The 24429-nt window shown below is 35.2% G+C and overlaps 1 protein-coding gene across 6 annotated transcripts in view; it reads left to right on the top strand.

The window, feature by feature from the left end:
- NBEA (neurobeachin) overlaps positions 1–24429 on the top strand; it is a 524026-nt gene that overhangs the window by 176060 nt on the left and 323537 nt on the right. For 3 of the 6 annotated variants that reach the window (XM_075741999.1, XM_075742000.1, XM_075741998.1), the window contains exons 22-30: positions 237–1256; positions 5126–5343; positions 6838–6991; positions 13902–13925; positions 16846–17026; positions 18130–18260; positions 19542–19649; positions 21335–21503; positions 22932–23027. In XM_075741999.1, coding sequence (XP_075598114.1) covers positions 237–1256; positions 5126–5343; positions 6838–6991; positions 13902–13925; positions 16846–17026; positions 18130–18260; positions 19542–19649; positions 21335–21503; positions 22932–23027 — 2101 coding nt within the window. The remainder of the gene's footprint in view (positions 1–236; positions 1257–5125; positions 5344–6837; positions 6992–13901; positions 13926–16845; positions 17027–18129; positions 18261–19541; positions 19650–21334; positions 21504–22931; positions 23028–24429) is intronic. The other 3 variants (XM_075742001.1, XM_075742004.1, XM_075742002.1) reach the window with 2 other exon arrangements.

Genomic DNA, 24429 nt, shown 5'->3' with positions numbered 1-24429 from the left:
TGGCAACTCCCCCAAAGGGACTGGCAATACAGTTAGATAAGATGTCAAGTGATTTAGTGCCATCTGGTGGCTGTCTCCATACATGTCAAGGTGGCACTTTTTTGTCATCGTTGTAGGTCCTTTGTTGTGAAACAATTTGTAAGCTGTATGTAACATGTTGTTAAAATTCTTGTTAGTTTTTGTCCAAGTTCATGTAGCATATATTCATCCATATAATCTGTTCTTTTATTTTTAAGGTCACATACGAGGCTCACAAGGAGTATCTGGCAAAAATGTATGAAGAGTATCAACGACAGGAGGAAGAAAACATAAAAAAGGGGAAGAAGGGGAATGTGAGCACTATCTCAGGTCTTTCCTCTCAGACAACAGGAGCAAAAGGTGGAATGGAAATTCGAGAGATAGAAGACCTTTCACAGAGCCAAAGTCCAGAAAGTGAAACAGATTACCCTGTCAGTACAGATACGAGAGACTTGCTCATGACTACAAAAGTGTCAGATGATGTTCTTGGAAGTGCTGAGAGACCAGGAGGAGGAGTGCATGTGGAAGTTCATGACCTTTTAGTTGATATAAAAGCTGAAAAGGTAGAAGCTACTGAAGTGAAACTTGATGATATGGATTTATCACCAGAGACACTGGTAACTGGAGAAAATGGTGCACTTGTAGAAGTCGAATCTCTTCTAGATAATGTATATAGCGCTGCTGTTGAGAAGCTGCAAAACAATGTTCATGGAAGTGTGGGTATTATTAAGAAGAATGAGGAAAAAGATAATGGTCCATTAATAACTCTGGCGGATGAGAAAGATGAACCTTCTACTAACAGTACTTCATTTCTCTTTGATAAAATACCTAGTCAAGAGGAGAAACTTCTACCCGAACTTTCAAGTAATCACATTTCTATTCCAAATGTACAAGAGACGCAGATGCATCTTGGTGTAAATGATGATTTGGGATTGCTTGCACATATGACGGGTAGTGTAGATATAACATGTTCTTCAAGTATAATAGAGGACAAGGAGTTCAAAATTCACACAACCTCAGATGGAATGAGTAGCATTTCTGAGAGGGAGTTGGCTTCATCATCTAAAGGATTAGAATATGCCGAAATGACTGCCACAACTCTTGAGACAGAGTCTTCTGGTAGCAAAACTGTACCTAGTGTTGATGCAGGAAGTATAATATCCGACACAGAAAGATCTGATGATGGTAAGGAAGCAGGAAAGGAGATACGGAAGATCCAGACAACTACCACAACCCAGGTAAGTTTCAAGTGCTGTAGCCATGTATGTGTCTGATGTAATTGCTATTCGTTGCTGCTGGATAAATTAGTAGTATGAGATCTGAGAGATTTTTGAAGTATATTTGTTTAATTATATGAAAGGTTTCCATCCTCCAAGCCTGTTTACTTTGAAAATGCTGTAACATGTGTAAGGATTGTGAAGTCTTTCATATCTGTATAGAAAATAGGTATAGCAATTATGGATGCTTTAGTTTGAAAAAACTTAGCTAAGAGAACCTCTCATCCATTTTCCTTAGTTCGTGTGGAGACATTATCTGACGCTCTTAGAATTCTACTTTAGACTTTCTTGTTAGTATGTCTTAAGATTAGAAATATCTATATTTTACTATGAAATACACATTGAAGTATTCTTTACTCTTGCAGTAACTTTCTCAAAGTGTAGTCTTACAGCACTTTAGTACACTATCTTTATTCCCTTACAGGAAGGCTGGCATAATGTCCATATTTGATCCTAACACAAGAAAAGGAATAGTTTAGGGATAATAGAAGAAAAACTGTGACTTCATTTCCAGACCAGATATGATTAATAAAAGAAGTATCTACTTTCTTATTGGAGATCCTTTCTTGTCTAGGTCTCTCTCTGAAAAACTCTGAAAAATTAGTGGTTTTGTGAGAACCATAGCATTTTGAAAATGGGAAGGCCAAGGCAGAAGTCTACTGTTTGAAAGAATTTCTACTCTGTATACACAGCAAAATATAGGATCACTTTTAACTTTTAAAGCACAGAATTAATTTCCTCATTGGCATTGTTCAAAGATTGTAGCACACAATCAAAGATTGCTTTTAAAGATGTTATCAGGTGAAAGAATTTACTACCTTCAAGATTTTACTAGTTGACTATATGTTCAGTATGTACACCAGTATTTACGTTCTAGGATTTTAAAGTCAAGCAGACTTCCTGAAACTATGGAAGAAGAGCCAAACAAAAATTGCAAAAATTGCTCTGTATAGTGTGTACAAAATTGTCAGAAGAAAGAATTTCAGAAATACAGTCAAGTGCACTCAAAGTATATGTCATCTGATAAAAGAACACAGATCAGCCTGCCTGCTTTGTTCTTCAGGGAGATAATATTTTCACAAAAACTCCCATTTATGGACTTTTTAATTTATTTAAACAATCTGTAGTTTCCAAAACAGATACTTTCCCTTTTAAAAAAGAATTGGGGAAAAAAAAAAGGGTTTCTCAGACCATGGGTTCTGACATACAGAAAGGCTCTTCTAAGTCTCTCTTCTATAAGAACCTCTCTTTTGAAGAGAATTCCCTAGACAGGTATTACAAGAAAAGTTTGGGGTTCTCTTGTAAATATTTTTTCCAAAACTATGAAAATCCTAACATCAGTGACAGGCTATCAAGCATTGTGTAGGGATTCTTATATTTAAAAGCATTCTGTGTAATAAAGAACAAGCACTGAAAGCTCTTGATAGGAATAATGTATCTATTATTATCAGTTCCCAAACACCTTAAAATTAAGACTGTTAATACCATGGAAACTGATAAATGGGAATGAATAGAGGATAGCAAGAAAAAGAAGCAATCAGTTTTTATGGTAGTATTAATTTGCTAGGTATATATACGGACCCATAAACACAGTGAATTTGTAAGATAAATATTGAATGGAAAAGATAATCTGAAAATCCTGTCAGCGTGACTTTGGGACTTTTCTGTTTGTTAACCTCTTTTCTTGATGAATTTCACCTGTAGCAGTTGAATTATAAAAATGTAAATTCCTCATGCTTATAATTATTTGTTAGGATTAAAATGATACATAAATCTTAATGAACTTTTATCAGATCATTGTAAGATAGGAGAAACAAAATGTTTTCCAAATGTTTTACGCTTCGCTACTCATAACGTTCCAACAGATCCTTTGGATCTGCAAATTATCTGCAAACTGTGTACTCTTCAAGAGTCTGATTATACAAGTTTTTTAAATCCCTCGCTTCTCCATATACTACTTAGATTATAGTTATTTCCCACTAAAATCAATGGTAACCTCAATGAATTGATTTAAGTCTGTAGCCATCTCTCTTTTAAATAATTTTCTTAAAAACAATTATCAACTGTGTAACCACTAGAATTGTTATCTTCTAATCTCTTCTTTGAGTGTTTTAAAATACCCTGTGAACTGTAAGCTGTCCACAGTTAAATCTTTTCTGTTTAAATGAAATTAACCTTAATAAAAAAAGATGGAAATATGTATTGAATAAAATGTAAATTAAGCATTATTGTTTCCATGAGTAAAGAGCAATGTTAATTTTAACATATCTACAGTGGAGCCAGAGGCTGGAGTTTGGATTGCAGCATGTGTGGGAACTGCCACATTAGATTTGATCTCTTTGAGACCACTGAAAACACTGAAAATTACTTAAAGACTGGCCACCTAACTGTGTATAGCTGGGTTTCATGGTGGTTTATGCAATGCACATCAAAGCCTATTCTTGCAAATGCAGTTTTATTGGCTGGATAAAAGCTCTTCTGTTATGGTACAGTTATGATTACTGCTGCTGACATGGCAACTACCTGTAGTTGTACCCAGAACAGAACAAGTGGTATGTGAATGGAGCTGTTAACCTTGAATTGTCTAAAAACAGATCTACAATTAGTTGCCCACTTTATCAGTAAGAAGTAAGCTGTCTCTTGTTCAAATAGACTGAAAGGAAGCAGCAAATTGCACAACAAAGTAGATGGGAACTCCCGCTTACTTCTGAGAAGAGTTAATGTCTTTATCAATAGTAGATCAAATATTGAAAAATATAAAATTAACTTTTTCCTGTGGTCCTAACTAAGAATGACTGAAAATAGATTTGAAAGCACTGTGCAGAAGACAAGAAGACTTTAGAAGACTAAAGATCTCAGAAGCTTTCCAGCTCAACTCCAATGCCATGTCCATTTTTACATTGCTAGTACAAATATTTTGTAAATGTCTTTTTCTTTTAAATGTCCAAATTTATAATAGCATGCTGAGATCAGGAAATGAATATGTGAGCAAAGCAAGTATATTTTCTATTTTGCCAGTTTGAAGTTAAACTAAAGTCACTTTAAAATAATGTCAGTGATCAGACTTTGTATTTCTTCCTTTCAGAGATGTTACACATTGTAAGTAATTTCATTGTTATGAATATTTGCCTCAAATTCAGTCAAAATGTTTGTTCTTTACTAGTGTTTCCCCATCATATCCTCTAAGTATATCTTTTACTTTTGTATTTAATCACCAAGTATTGAAAGGGAATGAAATTCACATCCACCACCTGTTGGGTGAAGCTAAAGAATGTCCTGAGGACCCATAAAACAAATTAACAAGGGGTAACAAAATTGGCAAAATGAGATTTGGAGACTGGACTTGATTCTGTAATGATCTTGCTAAAAAGGCCAGATAAATAAATTGGTTTTGGAAAATGAGGAGCTGTCTAAAAGCACACTGATTCCTTCAAGCCATCACTGTATAGTTTGTCCATGTTTTGAGGCAAATGCTCAAATAAAACTATGTTATCAGCACAAAAGAATAGTTGTTTTCTGTACACAAAGTCTTGTCACTGCTGACCTTGTACATGCTGTGTTTGGTCTTTTCTGTAATACTTCAAGTGAAGAACCTGAGTGTAAAACATCGGTGAATAGCTGGGAGGAAGGCCAACCGTAGCCCCTTAGTGCTGATTGATTTGAATTGGAGCAGCTCCTTTACTGAAGGATACTGCCTGCCTTGGAATACCAATATCTCCTGTAGTTTGTGCTCGTGTCCTGGGTTAGGCCATCCTTTTTCCAATTCTGTGATCCATTCAAAAACACACTACAAAAAGGTAACATGATTTTTGAACTTGTTGTTGATGTAGGCAGTACAGGGTCGATCTGTCACCCAGCAAGACCGGGATTTACGTGTTGACTTGGGATTTCGAGGAATGCCAATGACAGAAGAGCAGCGACGACAGTTTAGTCCAGGTCCACGCACAACTATGTTTCGTATCCCAGAGTTTAAATGGTCTCCCATGCACCAGCGGCTCCTGACAGACTTGCTTTTTGCACTAGAAACAGATGTACATGTTTGGAGAAGGTAGGTGGTTTTTCTTCTTTAACTCCTGTTTTGTGTTTCTGTCACTGAGGAAAAATTGACTGTGGTGTAGAGGGGATTTTACTAGGGTAGTGAGAAGGTAGAGAGTTGATGTTAGCTCAAGTGTCCTTCTGTATCTTCTCTTTTCACCCCTTCCCAGCCTGTAACAGCTCTATTTCACAGGTAACATTTTCTGTTTTCTTGAGAGATTGTATAACTTGTACATACCTAACTAAACTGAGCTGCTCTTTCAGGTTCCATTTAACATTAGAATCTGCTGCTTCTTTTTCAGACACGAGGAAGACTCATGTGTCTGCTAATGGCCAGTTTTTCTCAATTGCTCAATTAAAAGAGAGCTTCTCTACCTGTGCAACTTCTAAATAAGAAGTCTTTCCTATCACATTTTTTAAGAACTCACTCTTTCTAGTTGACAATTTTCCTTTTGCATGCCAGCTTCTGGTTGTAGTCTTGGAGGTTGTGTTATATTTTATGACAGCAATGTGATTTCTGTTGGGTTTTGTACACTTTAACAGAGATACTCAATAACCTAGTGTTATCAGAGCCCTTAGGTATAATAGACACTATTTAATCTAATTTCCAGGACAGAATAGTTCATTTTCAGAAAACTTGAGCATAGTTGTATCCAAGAACCAATTTATATTGTATTTAATTTCCAATTTGGTGAACTGTTCTGTGGTAGTCACTAGGACGTAGACAATTTTGATGATTTTTTCGGCCAAATATGTGGGAGAGATTTACATTTTGTGTTTAGGTAAAGCTTGGAGATTGAAGTTCACTTTGTATATTTTCAATTGAAGCCTTTACTATTTGTTTGCTGGCTGGCAACAATGTTGTTTTGGGAAAAGAACATACTTACAGACCAAGTATTCCTTAATATTTCCTCACAGTATTTTTTATTTTTGAGGAGTGACTGTTTCATGGCACAATTTCTCACCAATTAGGAGTGGCTGAGATTTCAGCTAATCTTATTAGCATCTGTGGCTTGCAAAGCTATTGCTAATGCTAAATTTAATAATAGTTAATAAAGTTAATATTAGATCAAGATACCACCATATTATCAAGTTTCGCCTTTAAAACACTAGCAGGTGTTATCATTAGGTGTTATCAAGGGTGCACTAGTGCAGTATGGTGAACTCTTAATATTAAATAATAACTTCCATGCTGAAGAAACAGCCCCGCTGCTTTCAGCAGAACTGTCTGTGAAATGAAGTACTGGTTGATGGGAATAGAAGGTTACGAGCCGTTGTTCTCAACTGGGTATCTGAAACTAACCCTGGTGCGAAAATAGATAGCAATCAATTTGTTCATTAGACTAGTCCTGTTCTTATTTTTAGAAAATTTACATGCAAAGTTTTGTAGACAAGATTGTGCCTTTGTAGCAAAGAAATATTCATGGTCTGGTTGCAAAGAATAAATTTATCTAAACTTTTATTTTAACTGTTTGTTTTTAATCCATCCTTTCTTCTGTTCTTGCAGTCACTCCACAAAGTCTGTGATGGACTTTGTCAATAGCAATGAAAATATTATTTTTGTACACAACACAATACACCTCATTTCCCAGATGGTAGACAATATTATTATTGCTTGTGGAGGAATTTTACCATTGCTGTCAGCAGCCACATCCCCAACTGTAAGTACAATATTTCCACCTAGTGGTCATATTAGAAATTGTTTTTACTAATGCAAACCTCTATTTGCAGCTGACTTTTCTTATTTAGGGACTCCTGTCCTTTCTCTGCTAATTCCTTAAAAATATTAAGTTTATAATTGAAACTGTTGAGCATTGATATACAGACTGTTTATATTTTGCATTTGAAATGCTAATTTTATTAGAGAAGTAGTACTAAGAATAATATTTCATAGATAGTTAATATTTTGTCTGAAAGGGAGCATTAGGATCATGGCTACAAAGGATTACTGTAACAAAATTACATGGTTTATGATGGCTAGTCATTGATATTCATAAATCTGTTTTGCATGGCGGCAATTTGTTTGCATGCCAAACGCTACCGGAAGTCATTCCCTCACTATCCTGTTTATTTCTTCCTTCAGTAGGTCCCAACCTTCATTTCCTTCTTTTGTTTCTAAATCTTGTCTTGAAATAGGCTGATATTTTTATCCACTCTGATGTTCTTAGTACATTGTAATTTCTTAGGATATCACAGTTTAGGCAGGCAGAGTAGCCTAATAGAATGCTTCATAAAAAAGGGAGAAATATTTTGTAAATATTACATTATTGTCAATAGTAATTACAGTATTCAAATGTGACACCTTGTCTGTGAATGTAGTATCTGTAACTATTTCTTTCATATGAAATGTTTTGTCTTGAACATCCCTTAAGCATCTGCAGTTAGTATTGGCCTTTGAAAGGGGAGAAAATGAGGTCAAGAAGGGACAAAGAACCTCCTCTGAAGTAATGAGGCTAGTAGGCACTGGAGGCTACAAATGTAACTTGGCAGTAAAAGCTCAATTCCTTCTTCTAACCATTCAGTAACTGAGGTTACTTTACTTTGCCTCTACGATTACTTCTAGTTAGCTTGCAAAAAAAAAAAAAAAAAAAGTTTTGCACAATTTTATTTGAAAGGTATGAATGTATGGTCTAGCAATCGGCTAAGCATAATGTGACTTTCAGCTATGCAATTAATGGTTAAATGCTGAGTCTTTACTATTTTCACTATGTTAACTGGGAAAATATTTGCTGTAAGCAAAAGTGCAAGACTCACAGGGAAGACTAGTTATCTGTCATCACAATAATGACATCAAGGTTGCTGAATAAAAGATTTTGTAAGTGCGTGCTTCATTGTAAATATTGACAAGTATGAGAGAGTGCACAAGCCATCTTGAAATGCAGGCTGAACTATCAGTCTTTAGATAAAAATACATTGGGAGATATTTTTTAAAACAAACCTTTTAGATATCATTTGAAAATTAAGATGTTTTGACATCTTTTATATAAAAAGATAAACCAGGCACAGTATTAATTAGGCTGCAATTCCATTGAATGGTCTTGGCATTTTTTAGTTCTCCTCCTAATTTATGATGCTGCAGAGCCATTCTATAGAATAATAATTTTGCAGTTCACCATTTCCCTCTCTGCTGGATAATAAATATATATGTGTGTGTGTCTGTATAGATAAAGTTGATATAACTTTATACATCCACTTGTTAAAATATTGTTTATCAATACTGCCTTGCTACAATAGCAGTGCTTTTCATGCATTGATACAAAAGACTACATTTTCAAATTTGCATATTATGCATGCATTTCTCCACTGCATGGGGACTATGTGTATTACTTAAATGCTCAATTTTGCAATCTGTTTAGGATAATAAAATACAAATAAATTATGAAATAAACTAATTCACTGAAAGATCAGTAGCTGGCTTCAAACTGGATTAATCCCACTGTGAAATTTTAAAAAAAAAAAAAAAGTGTCCTACATGTACAGGGAGGGTTAGGAGAACTAATTGATAAAATCACAAATTAGCTTCACCTGGAGATAACTGTTACCATCTAGATGATGATTTCATAATCACTTCCAGCAAGCAGAGAGCTTCTTCCCTCCCATTCAACTCCATTCCTGTTCCATAATTGCCTGTCCATAAACTTTATCAGGAAGGTGAATTTATTCATCATTGTGACAGATACAAATAGCCCACCACATCCTTCCTCCTTCTTACTCTCCCTCAGTACTGTTCTGGATCACAGTTATGAAAGGACCAGATGACCTGTTGGGCATCAGACCACTTGTGAATATCCATCATATGATGAATGAAAAGAAGTTTTGTACTGATTCTCAGACTTCTAATACTTTTGCATCCTTGAACTACTGTGGAGAAAGTGGATGGACTGCTGGTTAGGAATATAATTCTTCATCTTGAAGGGGCAAAGTAGTCCAGTACTTACAATCAGTTACAAAAGACTCTGTCTCACTCTTTTCCTTCCAACAGTTACTAACTGGAGGAGAGAAGAGGTCTAAAACTGGAAGATTTAAATGATGTGTCTACTGCATAAAAACACTTACAGCAGGCCTTCTAGTGACACTTTCTGCCAGAGTGACTCTCAAGGGAGGAAGGAGCCAATATGCCTTCTCCCTCACTGATTCAGAGAAACACAGAATCACAGAATCTGTCACAGAATGGTTGAGGTTGGAAGAGACCTCTGGAGGTCATCTGGTCCAACTCCCTTGCTCAAGCAGGCACACTTGCACCAGTTGCCCAGGACTGTGTTCAGATGACTTTTGAGTATCTTTGAGGATGACTACCTGCCTGGGCAACCTGTGACAGTGCTCAGTCACCCTCACAATGAAAAAGTGTTTCTTGATTTTGAGATGGAACCTGCTGTGTTGTAGTTAATTAATGATAGGATCATAGAATGGTTTGGGTTGGAAGGGACCTCAAAAATCATCTAGTTCCAACCCCCCTGCCATGGGCAGGGACACCCTCCACTAGACCAGGTTGCCCAAAGTCTCATCCAACAATTCATTAATTAAATTAATTAATGTTTTTTTCCACAAGATATACAGTACAAATTTTGTGTTGGATCTGAGAAATCCATTCCAACATCAACCTTTCTGTGTTCTGTGTGATTTTGTGATTCTGTAATTTAAGCTGGCCATGGTGTTAGAAGTCCAGTCAAGCCATACTGCACTACTCTTAACGAAAGCAAGCTGTTCACGTGTTACATATGCCACTTTACTGGGTCAGCCCAAGAGCCCAGTTGGTTTAGCGTTCTGCCTCCAATAGTGACTGTTTGCAGCTTATGTCAAAATACAGGAGTCTGAGGAAGCATATCGATTGCTCTAATGACACTTCATTTCAGCATTTAGGATTTTAACAGCTAGAGAGGGTGTCCGGGCTGTCATGTTTAATAACTACTGAGGAATTTATCCTTCTAGACTTCATCTAATCTTTTGTGAAGCTACTTACTCTTTTAGCCTCTATAATATCCTATGGCATTGAGTCTGACAAAGTAATTATATAACCTTTGAAGCACTTCTTTTCTTTGTTTTTTAAATCCTGCTTAAATGTATAAAGTCACTATGTGCCTTACTGTTTACACTATGAAAGGAGTGGTTAATCCTGTCTTTATTCATCTCCATATCATTTATGAATTTGTAGGCTTGAGCCGTATCTCCTGGTCTGCCTGTTTGAATCCATAGAGTCTTCATCTTGTTTAAGCTGTCTGTCTTTGGAAGCCTCTGATCCTCCATATCTTTATGCTGGGGTGTCAAAACCCTCACATCTTGTAGATCCTGTAGAGTACATATATTCAGTTTATAAAAAAGTATGAGCTCATTTTAGTTCATTTCTTCCTTTTACACTTTTCTGAAAGGTGACGCTCAAATATTCCCACTTGAATATTCCTTTTTGGACCCATATTGAAATTTTAAAGTAGTAATTCTTACTTATTTCCTCCTAGTATGGTGTATTTGTGGTATAGGACATGTAATTTACATCTACTTCTAAAAATTAATTTGCTTTTTGGTCTGGAATAATGAAATATGAGACCAAAAGTGCTGTAGAACAGACATTAAAGGTAATTCCACCCTTTTACTTTGGGACGATAAGAGAGGATGGAATTCAGGAAGAGAACAGGGTAAATTTAGGTATCCACTTGAAGTACTTACATATGGACTGGATGTCTAGCCAATGGAGATCTACTCAATAGAAGCAAATGGTTCAGCTATCTCAGATGTAGACATTTAGTGGCTGGTCAGCCAGATCCCTGTAGGGTCCATCAACTGTAATGATTGTTAACCTGGAGCTGAATCTAGCCTCTTTTTACAAGATAGCTTACTTGTTTTCTAATGAAGAAGATCACAGACAGAGGCACATAGTTCCTTTATCGATCTCATGGTCCTACCTACCCACAGTTCCTTGAATTCACTGTGTCAGTCTGAGTTCAAGCAAGACCTCATACTTACAAGGATGCTGGTTTTTGAACAGTCCAAAGCTCTCTTCTCAACAATCTGCAGTAGAGTAAGGTGTTATTACATGTGTCCTATTGACTTTCATTTTTTTTAAAGCATTTCACCTATCAGTAGAATAGATATTGAATATTGAATGCTTGAATTAATTAAGGCTATATGTAGAAAAGAACCAAGAGATGAATATAGCAAAATGATTTTCAGAATTTGGAGGAATTGCAGATATATTTTTTTTCTTTTGTACAACAGATTTTGTATGGTGTTCCCTCCCTTGCTGAAAAAGCAGTACTGTCATGATTTCTTTAAAAAAATGAACGTTTGGGGAATTTCCCATTTCAAAAAGACTTTTTTCTTTGCATAGTTAGGATTTGTAGTGAAATGGCAGTACTTCTGGGCTGGGTGGAAAATTACTCCATGATCCCTTGTCTGGTGTAGAACATGCATTCTTAATTATGGAATTCCCTCACTGTTGAATTCTTGTAATAGAAATCTGCCTTTTGCCTTGCTTTTTTTTAATCCAAACTATAATGATCTGAATAGTGCTGTGAAATGGAGCCTTTAAATATGAATGGGAAGAAGAAAAGAAAAAATGCACTATCTGTGAAAACAAACCACTCACAACTCTGTGAGTGACTCAAGAGTAGAGTGAAGATTATACATTTGTATGGAATACCGGGGGAAATTTACTGTAATTCACAGTAATCTATTCCCACATGCTTTAGTATTTCTCTTGATTTCCATTTTGTACCACATCTGTCTCAGGGTCTGTATAAGGACTTTCTTCAAATACTGGTGTTTGAAAAGGGTTGTCAATTGTATATGTGAAACAATTTGAAGTGGAAGCAAATATGAACAAAAAAATATAACCAGTTTTGTTGGTTTACAATCCACTGTTGATTCTGATGTCTCGCTTATTAAATTGGGGGATATTAGATATCTCTGTCAATTTTATAAGGAGCTCATAAAATATAAAATACTGATTTTCTTTTTAATTTTTTTTCTTTCTGTAGGGGAGGTCTTTAAGGCTTTTTTTTTAATTACAGCTATAAGGAAGACTTTTTCAGATGGTGTACAAGTGTGAAAAAGACATGTTTAGGGTGCTGTAAGGCAAAAGGTTTGCAGAAGATGCTTTCTGTTAATAGCAGCTGGTTGCCAGATAAAACACTTTGTGTACAAGCTAGAAACTTGAAATAATCATTGCTTACTACAAGGGTAGCAGGTGTGACAAGGACTTGAGGAGACTGAGTAAGGCAAAAGAAATTTGAGGAGTTGAAATATATGAGAGTAAATTTCCAGCGCCCTTGCCACCAGTTTGTTTTTCCACTTAGTCTATGAAGTCTATAATTCTAACTCTTGCCTGCAGCATTTAAAACAGCAGCTCTCAAATTGTGCTGGTGTTCTATGAACAGCTGTCTACAAAACTCAATTAAACATTTAAGGACAGCCTTATTAGGTCTGGGGATTAAAAGCCCAAATGAGATATTTTTCTGTATGTCCCGTGTATGGTGTTAGCATTATCATGTTCGTGACTCACGTGATGCCACAGGTGCCGTGTGATCTATAACAATTCTGAGAATCAACAGTGGCATACAGATGTAAAAATCGTCAGCTAGTAACTGAGAGAAAATATCTGTAGGTTAATTCTCGAGGTGTATCCAGCTACAAAAGAGGAAGACACATTTAAAAACATGGTATGTTCTATTCCAAAAGAAAAGCAAGCAGTTTGTTTCAGCTTGTTTGGGTTTGCTGGTTTGGTTTTTTTTTTTTTTTCCTGTTAGATTAGGTTTTTCCAATATTTAAATGACAAAAATACTGATGTACTCTGGAAAATTCACTTTCTTTCTCTTTTTAAAATATAATCAGTGAAAACAAGGATTAGTTCCTAGCCCATTGTGATGCCTAAAATAAAACCATAAAGATTTTACACAGCCATTTAATTGTGAACATTGAAATTTGAAGACTAACTTGGTCCCACAGGCTTAGTGAATCTTTAAAATTTTTTTCTGTGGTTCAAAAGCATTCAAATATCCAGTATGATAATGGTTTAGGTTGAAAAAGTCATACCCAAATGTAATATGTATAATGAGCTATGTGTTGCTTCAAGGGAAGGATCATTATGCATGAACAACCAGTTTGCTTTTTGTGATTTACATTTGTTTTGTCAAAGCATTTTAAGCGTATTTGTCTTCTCACAGAAAGATTAACTACTTTATTACATTTCAGTTGAATGGCTTGTTATAAAATGCTCATTTTATTTCTATATAATCAGTGAAAACATTACTTTAGTTTACATTGCTTCAGAAAATTGCTCTATGTACTATATAAAAGATGTACGTTGGTTTGGAAGAATCAGTGTTTACATGAACTCCATAATAATACAAGATTTACGGTTTTCTTTTCCTTGTGCATAGCTATCTCACAGAAGTCTTTATTTTCAAATGTTCATGCTGAGCTGAAATGTTTTGCTGTTCTAATTATAAATTAAACAAATGTATAATTCCAAGATACTAATTTGCTTCAATTTTACATTGTATTTTTAGTTAACTTAAATAATTTTCTTTTTCTTTTATTGTTGTGATCTGTTGTCTGTTTTGTCTGTTGCATGTCCAGGGTTCTAAGGTTAGTATTGCTGCTGTAAGTTTCAGTTTTTTGCATTTTTGAAAATTCCTTATTTTTGATCATTTAATATTTTGGCATTATTATTATTATTATTATTATTATTATTATTATTATTATTTTCTGATATTATATATTAGGATGTGAATAGGAATATACATAGGTGTAATCATTAACTTTTCCTAATGTGTTTCCCTTGAGTAACTTAATGCATTGTCAAGTATGATGCTTCCTGTTAACTGCCAGACTGAATGTTGGCAGGTCTGTGAGCTAATTTACGTATAAATATGGTCGTCAATAGAAAAACTCTATAGGCCCTGAACATGTTAATTGTATGGGAGACTTCTTACTGCTCTTAATGTATGCTGAGTAGTCATGAAATGGTGATCAGATCACTTTTTAAAGAGCTTCTGAGCCACACCTATCGAAAATATTACTAATACCTGAAGGCAGCTTGATCAACAATGGAGCTTATTTTAAACATTATTAGAATACCATTGTGCTGTATTTAACAGGTAGAACTGATGGTAAGTTTTGCTGTAAAAAACTGTCAGTCTTTTTTTTTCTTCCATCTAGCAGAATTTTAGGGAGGTTTGTAAAAAAAGAGATTTTTTTTTTTGTTTTTCAATTCAAAGTTTGCAAAAATCTTGGTAAAATAGGCTAAAGTGTTATATAAAATGAATTTATTACATTTAAAAAAAATAGATATACTGAGAAGGTTTAAGACTGTGATTGATGCAATCACAGGGAACTACTGGAGAGAGTCCAGTGGAGGGCTATGAGGATGATGAGGGGACTGGAGCATCTCTCGTATGAGGAAAGGCTGAGAGAGCTGGGGCTGTTTAGTCTGGAGAAGAGAAGACTGAGAGGGGATCTTATCAATACCTATAAATATCTAAAGGGTAGATGTCAAGAGGATGGGGCCAGACTCTTCTCAGTGGTGCCCAGTGACAGGACAAGGGGCAACGGGCACAAACTGGAACACAGGAAGTTCCATCTCAACATGAGGAAAAATGTCTTCACTCTGAGGGTGACCGAGCACTGGGACAGGCTGCCCATGGACGTTGTGGAGTCTCCTTCTCTGGAGATATTCAAACCCCGTCTGGACGTCATCCTGTGCAACCTGCTCTGGGTGATCCTGCTCTGGCAGGGGGGGTTGGACTAGATGATCTCCAGAGGTCCCTTCCAACCCCTGCCATTCTGTGAATCTGTGTATACAGTTGAAGGTTGAGAAAAATCAACAGCAGGCAGTCAATTGGCTGCTAGCAAATCTGATGTTATTTTGAGAATGAGTTCAAAGTTCAAGTTTCTGTAACCATCTATGAATTTTCCTAGTAGACTGTTATAGCTATAGATTTTTGCAAATCTGTTTTATTTGGATGAGTGCTTTCAAAAATTATGTTCCAGTCTGTTATCAAAAACTAGCTGCTTTCCAAAAAGTAGGAACACAGCACACATTAAGGAGGGGAGACCTGGAAATAGTTCTGAAAGCTGTCGCTTCACCATTTGTCCAGTATTATCAGGCAGATCAGGCAGATGTCAGCCCTTCCCAAATCACTCATGTAACCAACATGTTACATCCTTAAGAAAATTAAATGAAGTGGTATCTATCATTGTGGTGACACATGCCACATTATATCCTTCCTCTTTCAAAACAGTTGTTTCCTTAATACTGTTTGGCACAGCTTGCACTCCGATATGTTTTGATGTAAAATATTCTAAAAAGTGACTAATGAGTAAGGATACTAATTTTATGGAAGTATAAAAATAAAGGATTTAAAATTTTCCTGCGTTTCTTTCTCTTTGGAAGGAAATGGCCTTAACAGCACAAAATGTATTTTGAATTTTTTTCATAGATACTTGTAAGCAAATCAATAAAAATAAACAAAAACAATGAAGGTAATACTTTTCAACGGGACCGAACTGTGTTCAAAAAAGCCCTGCAATCTGAAACCTTGTTGACAGTCAACAAGAATCAGCCATCTGTAAATATTTTAAAAGTAGTATTTAGGTATATAAATGTGGACAAAGTCAAATTCTAAATCCAGTTTTCAATTTTGCCTAGCTCCAGATGTAAAAGAGTTTAAACAGATTTTGTTTTTTAATTTTTTTTTTTTAAATGAAACTTACTGTTTGCTCACTTATTTGCACTGACACCTGAATGCGTTTGAAAACATGACTCTGGACAGCTGAGTATCTTTTTGGAGAAAAAAATGACTCCCTTTTAGATTTCATAAATACTGAGCTCGTTCAGCGTTTTTCTGTGGATTCCCATTAAGGAGTCCAACACGACGTTAGGAAAGACACGGTCGTTCTCCGGGAAATGTGAGCTGCACGCCATATAACTTGTCACGTTTTTCCTTCCTCGCTGTTGCTGTAGTGAGGCAGTAACGTGCTCTCTCTGATCTCTGGGAGAATTGGACTCTGTCAGGTTCCTGTGTGGTACAAGTATTCCCAGGGAGAATCAATTCATGGAAACAGGGCGAAACTGTTTGGTTTTTCCCACTCCACTCATCACGTTTACTTGTTTATCTAAAGGAACGTAAAAGCTGTATAGACAGTAATTGCTTTCATTCGTTACCTGTCAGTTTGCTTGGCCTATGGAAGAATGTAAGAGTACGTTGCACCCTTATATACCGTGCATTGTTTTACTCTCTGGCCGCGCTTTGTCTTTAGGTAATTGCTAATAACTTTCTCATTTATATTAGGCTTTTCCTCCTCTGTTAAAGCATGTAAATGTAAAAAATTTTCTCACACTTCATGCCGTCTTACTTTGAATTTCACTCACAGTTTATGTTAATGGTAATAGTAGGAGATTTTAAAGTAACTTTTCAATGTATTTGTCATTAAGCATAACAATTTAGATTTGTATGTGTATGTGCTGTCTTTATATTTCAGTTGTGTTCAAACTGTTTAATTCAATTATCTCCTTTTAAAGACTGAATTGGAAAATATTGAAGTGACACAAGGAATGTCAGCAGAGACAGCAGTAACTTTTCTCAGCCGTCTGATGGCAATGGTTGATGTACTAGTATTTGCCAGCTCTCTAAATTTTAGTGAGATTGAAGCTGAAAAAAACATGTCTTCTGGAGGTCTAATGCGACAGTGCCTAAGGCTCGGTAAGTCGGCAGGCAGTATGTAGTAAATACTTACAGATCAATGAGCTACAGATGCATCAAACGGTGACACGTGTAGGAACGGACTTGTACTGACTATGATGTGATAAAACAAAAATCCTGTTTATTCTTGATTCGGTACGGTGTTAAGGTTGATTCAATTTAGGCACAAGAATAAGTTAAAATGACATGTCTGAAATTGTCCTTTCTTATGTATTTCAAGTAGTATATATTTTGGGGAAGTAAAATATTACATATAAGTAAGTAAATGGAGAATTTTTTTTTCGTAACACTGTTTTGCTACCTGCCTGATGCACGTTTCCTTATCCAAGTCTCCATGGATTTAGAAGGCTATGTAAGATTAAAAGCACGGGATGCATGTGCAGACTGCAGACCTTAATGTATGTTGCAACAGTCTAGCACCTCTCTTCACTATTTACTCTTTGCTATATACTGTTAAAATTAATTTAGGAAATTTAAAAATTCATTGATAATTCAAACTATTCTATGCAAACTATATCACTTTATCCTTGTGAATATTAACATTTACTGTCATCTGGCATGATGCTGTTTTACTATGTCCCACATACTTTTTCATCTCTCAAATGATGAATAATTTCTATACTCAGATTTTGTCCTGTTATTATTCATACCCCTTATTAGATTATTGATAATTATACTGGTCCTAGTATAAAACTTGTTGTTTATTCTCAATGATCAGTTTTCAGGAAATTCTAAATTACTACCTTCTTTTTTTTTTTTTTTCTATTCTAGCTGTACATAAGTACTTTCAGATTTTAAGTGTTGATAACCAATCCATAATACATGAGATCTGCAGTTCAAGGACTAATAATTTTCAAATTTTAATACAGTGATTTAGCAATTATATCAAACATTAAGTTGTTCAACTCAAGAATGAAATTATAAGTCACCCTAATGTACTTTCTTACTACTGACAGACGGTCTAATGTGAGAACTATCTTGCACTTACTATTTGGACATGATTATTGGCATATCAAACTAGATGTACAGACTGCTAATTGATGTTCTGTATATAATAATGAGAAAATCTTCTAATTTGTAGCATTTTCATAACTTCTTTTTAGTTTGTTGTGTGGCTGTGAGAAACTGCTTAGAATGTCGGCAAAGGCAGAGAGAGAGAGTGAACAAGACGTCATTAATCAGCAGTAAAACTCAAGATGCTCTTCAGGGTGTAACTGCATCAGCAGCAACCAAGGTAACCCAGATTTCAGTTACCAGCAGCACTGACCAGTCTGTACCACTGCTTCGTAGATCAGAAAATACTTGTAACTGCCTTCTCAAATATTTGGCAAAAGCTTAGGTCTTTGTTATTAACTGGTTTAAAGTAAAAGTATGTGCAGGGGTTTATTTGAAACACGAAAAAGTTAGTGCAGTACTGTGACCGGAGGAATTTCAAACAGCTTTTTTCATTCTTGCTTGGTCTACTTCAAAGAGCAAGTCCCCTTACTCACATCTGTCACATATACCTGCACAGCTTTTTTAATCTGTCAGGGCACTTGCAGAAAGTCTGTGATCACATCTTTGTTAGTGGAACGTCTGAGTCCCAGTAACTTCAGCAGACCTTTGCATGCATATTAGACATCAGTATTTTCTATCTGATTTTAGGAATGAAACTTGTTTAATATTCAATTACAGCTTAGTTTTTCCAGTTTCATTACTCATTGTTCATTTTTTTTTAACTTATTTACAGCTTTAAGACTTTGTGAGTCCTGAAACTAAAATCTCAAAGAATTTAGCACAGCTCATGACTGAAATACAACACTTTGTATGATGTAAAGGATTCTTTTTTTCATGCTGCTATATTTTCATTACTAAATTCAGTGGTTTTTTCTTCTCTAAAGACTTTTTAGATACCATTTACAAACTCGGCTCCTTTCACAATATTGTTTCATTAAATCTCACAAAAACATTACATTTCTCCACGTTATCAGATTCAGTGCAAGGCAAATTAGTATAAGGAGACTTTCAGGTGTTTTGGCGTCATTTGTAATATGTTATAATTTTTTAAAGAAAGCATAGTACTCTATGCTTTTGTAATAGTAGCAGTTATTCTGTAAGTAGTCTGTAAGAATTCTCAGTAAAATGAACATAAACTGATTTTTAAAAATATTTCTGCTTATCATTTTTAAATTTAACACATGTATTAGGAATAATTTATTGTACTGCTATGAAACACCTGTAATTTGAAATAACCTTTTGTGTGCAAATTATTATATTAACTCTGGGAAGAGATACAGTTGTTCTGAGGTACTGGGAAGATGTAACAATTTATCTCTAAACAGTTAGTATTGAGACAATAATTCAAAATATTACTTTATTTCTAGAACCCTTGTCTGAGTATTATATTAGAAGTATATTGGTAATAAAAAAGTCTGAGGTTGATGCAAATATCTAAGAAAGGTATCAAATTAAGGTGCTAATAGAAATGCTTTGAGATTTGGCGGGGGTAAAAAATTTCACTACTTTTTATTTTTAGACTCCCCTTGAAAATGTCCCTGGCAATCTTTCTCCTATAAAAGACCCTGACAGGCTTCTTCAGGATGTTGATATTAATCGTCTACGAGCAGTTGTTTTTCGTGATGTGGTGAGTAATATGTGCTGTAATTCTTTCTTTTGCAAAATCATCACTTATATTTTGAAAGAGATTTTGATTGTACCGGAATTAAAAATATCCATCATGCGTTTCACTTCGTATATTATCCGCCAGCCATCTGCTCATGGCTTTGTAACTGCCAGCCACTTTCTGCACTTTAAAATCACACTTGTAAACTATTTGAGATTAGTAGGTAACTGTGTTTAACAGTCACACTTGATCTCATATTAGCCAAATAATCACAGCCAGAATAAATCAATTATGACCTATGTTGATGAAAACTGTATTACTGAAGGTGTAAGCTATCTGTCCAACCATGGTAGGAGGAAGGATTATTATATGTATTACAGAACTGCAGCAAATTGATTTACAAAGACAATTTTTACTTCTGCTAAACATATATGTCCATATACTATATATAAATATATATAAAAAATTATTTTCAGATTTGTCTGCAACTGTTTTTAGCATAAAACTGTCACGTTTGTTTTTAAATGTAGTACAATAAGGATTATATATATGCAAATAGATGTTATGTTTAAAATTCTTCTATCTAAGTTTGAGTGAAGACTGAAGTTAGAATTAGCTTTAAAAAGATGAAAGTAGAACTTGACACAAAAAAAAGTATCTGTCAGGATTACCTGATCATCTTGAAAGGGCAAGGTTGAATTTGGGTGGTGATCTTCTGTCACCTACTCTTTTCTTAACTAGAGGAGAAGGGAATAGGGAAAATATTCTTTCTGACATTTCTATGAAAGAGCTTAATAAGAGAATTTCTAGTTATTTTAGGGATTGCAAAGACATACAGAGAAATTAAATAACACACAGAAAACATGGAAAGCAAGCACTGGATTTGTAACAGAAAATGCATACTTGTGGAATGGAGAGTGAAACCATGGTAGGAGTAGCTAGAGGCTGAAGTCTTAATTCTACCATGTTGGGTTTTACACCATAATAATAATAAAAGACATTTCAGTTGAACTACAGCAATTTGAGCTCAATCAGGGTCATATCTAAGCAATAGATCCTAGTTGCCATAGAACAATAGACTGCGTGGAGTGGGAGGAAAAGACAGCCAGCAAAGTTGTGGTGGTCATGGCATTTACTTAAATCAGAGCCCTGGAAAACTAGGATTGCTACTGACAGTCGTCTTGAAGGACAAGTCAGAATGTATAATCTGGGATTTATTGCTGGAAAGAAAACAATGGTCATATCCCTCCTTCTTTTACATGTTACCAGAAGCTGTTATACCTGCTTATGCATCCAGCGTTAGCTGGAGGAGCATCAGCAGGCTTAGCTCTCCCTCTCAGCAGCAGTGCCCCTTACCTTCTTGGGGCAGGAGCTCTCCCAGTCATCCTCGGGGCAGCGGGAGGCCATTCCCCTCACTGTTGAGATGCCTTGGAAGCACTCTGAGTCAGGCCTTTGGTCCGAAAAGCCCATCGACTCCACAATCCCAGAGATTTGTGTAGTTGCCAAATCACCCGTAAGATTCAGTAGTTAATACATGCTGTGTGTGTGTAGTATGCCACTGAAAATCCATTAAATCTTCTACATAATCCCTTTGGTCCTAGGTTAACAGATGTAACATTTCAGAAAGGTATTATTTATACAATCTTGTGTGAAAATTCTGCAGAAGTGTCCGATATTATGGATGTGTTCCTTTTTCTCCAACACAGGACGACAGCAAACAGGCTCAGTTCTTAGCTTTGGCGGTAGTCTACTTTATTTCTGTTCTGATGGTCTCCAAATATCGTGATATACTAGAACCACAACGAGAAACTGCAAGGTCTGGGAGCCAGGCAGGTAGAAATATCAGACAAGAAATAAATTCACCAACAAGCACAGGTACATTTGTTTTCTTCAAATGTTATTTTTCATTTTGATATGCAGATATTTTATTTTTTTTTAGAACTGTAATTATTTTATTACAAAGTATTTTTAGTGAATACTGTAAGATCCTAGTAGGAAATTACTGGCTACTTTCTTCCTCCTATAATCATTAGATTCTTTAACGTACATTGTCAGATTTCAGTTATTCTGTGTATTTGCTTATAGGGTATAACTAATTTTCATTTGCATATGCTTTTTTATGCCTTTTTTCTTTAATTTGGAAATCACTTTAAAGAAACAGGGTGCTGATGGAGTTAAAGCTGTAAAGTACAAGCTAGTTGATCAGCGCAACTTCCTGAATCCGTTATTTGTTAGAAAGAACAGATAACGTTAACTCTGTACCATGAAATGTAAGAACAGCAAACGCAGCTGTTTGCCCACGTGAACCCCTTTTTGTTTGAATGAGGAGGTTTGTGCAAGGGTAGTGGGGGAGGACTGAGTACTTGCTTGGAATCCTGCTGTTTTGGTGCCTGTGTTTAAAAGCCTATGGAAACAGTATAATAAAAAGGAAACATTTCTATTGCCGTCATTGACTGAACTGTTTGTGATTTTTAGTAGTAGTAGTGGTTTTTGCTAGCATGTGTTCTTCATCCTGAGAGGGAGGAAGTCAGTTAGCTGTCAGAACGGGTCAGAAATTAGGGATCCAAACTTTACCCTGCTTTCTTTCAAATATTTTACGCTGTCAGTTCAGTAGGTTTTTTCAAGTGTGACTGGAACGATTATAACTGTACCTTCTGTGTTAAAAGAGCTGAAAAAAGTAACTGAATTTGTCCATGAAGCTCTTTACGTATGTTTTTCTACTTGTATTTATTTTTAATTGCTTTCTGCATTTATGGAGTTGGTAATTTTCATTCTTCATAGAATTTGTCTTCCAGTTTGTGTCATATTTACATTTAGTCATTATTTCCTGATTCATCATGATGGTTTAATTTACTACTTATTCATAATTTTTAAAGTCCATATGCTTGTAGGCTTTCCATTTTAAATATACTACATGAACATAGTCAATTATGATAAATATTTTTTTTTTGTGCCTTCCTGGTTCTATGTTATGCTTCTGCACTAAGAAACTGCTAGTTTCAGTGAACTATTTCACCCATTACTGTCTTGCTTGTGTGCGTGTGTATATATATACCTCTATATATCTCTATCTGTGTCTCTTTTTCCCCATGAATGTTGCTCTTGAAGTGCCCAAACAATAGGTATGCTGCTTCCTATCTCTTGATACAGAAGTTGTTTTCTTCCTTTAGAAATGCATTTTTTGTTGATAATACCATATTTGCATGTTTCAATGAGATAGGATATCTGTCATGGATCCACAGTGGACCAGGCCACACATGAATACTAGCTGGCTCACATTTGATTCCATGATTTTCTCCACAGTTGTGGTCATACCATCTATCCCTCACCCAAGTTTGAACCATGGATTCCTTGCCAAGTTAATTCCTGAGCAGAGCTTTGCCCACTCATTTTACAAAGGTAATATTAACATCATCTCCTAACCTGTTTGGGTGTTCTTATTTAATGTAATGTAATTCAAGAACTAACTGTGATGTAATTGTTGATAAATAAGTATACGCCTCAGGTTACATGGAGATCAGACCTGATGAGACCTTTAAAACTTTAACTTCCTGCCTACATTTGTCTAGGAAATCTCTTTCCCACTTTTACTACCACTTATTAACTTTACTTATTATGAAATAAAATAAATTTAAAAAGCAGTCAGGAGGAGGGAATGGATGTAGAAAAATTAAATGCTTTTGGTTTGTGGTTATTCTGCTACAATATTAGGTCCATAAAAATAAAATCAGGCCTATTTAAAAATATTGGATACCACATAAAGTATGTAGTACTTTTGTAGTATTCCCTTTCCCCATATCTTTTCCTGTTTTTTTGCCTTCCTTTCTCGCTTTTTTCCTTGCCTTCTTGATGGTATGTAAACCTCTGAAATTGTATGTACTGTGAATTATTTTATGCCTGTAAGTTAATGTGCTGTGCTGTGCTTTTCTTGAAGGAGACCGCTTTTGTGACCAGAGCAACTATTATGTGTTTTGGGCCAGATTTGTTTTGTTTGTTTGTTTGTTTGAATAGATACTATATAATCTAGGGAATATGTTTTCAGATGTCATTACTTGAAAAAGAGAGAGTTACCTGAGTGTAACTTTAGCCATGTTTGCATGTACATTTCCCCTTTTATTTGCATGCACTGTGCTGCAAATACAGAAATGTAAAATAGGTTAAAAAATTTAATCTGATTAAAATGTTCTTGGTATAATTTTGAAAAATCTCAATTACTAAAAAGATCAATTTATAAAATGCCTGAGAGATTTAAAATTGCATCCTGTTTATAAAGAACAGAAATAATTAACTTCCTACCACTGTGTTAATCTGGCATTTCTTAAACTTTGGTGTATGCATGTATGTATATTACAAATTGCTTTAAATTCTAACAACTAGTAAGCAAGAGTTTGTGATTTTGATTAATAAGACTATTCTCTGGCATTCAAAGAAAAAAAAATATTTTTGATCATTCAACTTGCTGCTGTAATATTCTTTGTTGTGACATAGTTGCATTTGTATGATTTAATCCATCATTATTAAAAAGGAATCATTTGCTCTTAGTTCAGAAGACTACTGCAGTACTTTGTGGTACTACAGAATGAACCCTTAAAACTTCATAAAATACTGCTTTTTCATCTTTTTTTTTCTTTTTTTCCTTTTTTTTTTTTTTTTTTTGTTGCATTTAGAGTATGTTTCTGTGTATCAGACAGGGTATTTTATTTTTAACCACCTTTGCTTGAAAATTGGGATTGGTTAGACTGCCTCAAAACACAGTTATTTAAAGACATTTTAATTTTTATTAAATTTAATATGATAAAAA

Source organism: Balearica regulorum, chromosome 1, assembly GCF_011004875.1.
Source record: "Balearica regulorum gibbericeps isolate bBalReg1 chromosome 1, bBalReg1.pri, whole genome shotgun sequence".
In the NCBI taxonomy this organism is placed as follows: Eukaryota; Metazoa; Chordata; class Aves; order Gruiformes; family Gruidae; genus Balearica; species Balearica regulorum.
The sequence above is the reverse complement of the archived record's forward strand: the minus strand, read 5'-3'. Positions and strand labels throughout refer to the sequence as shown.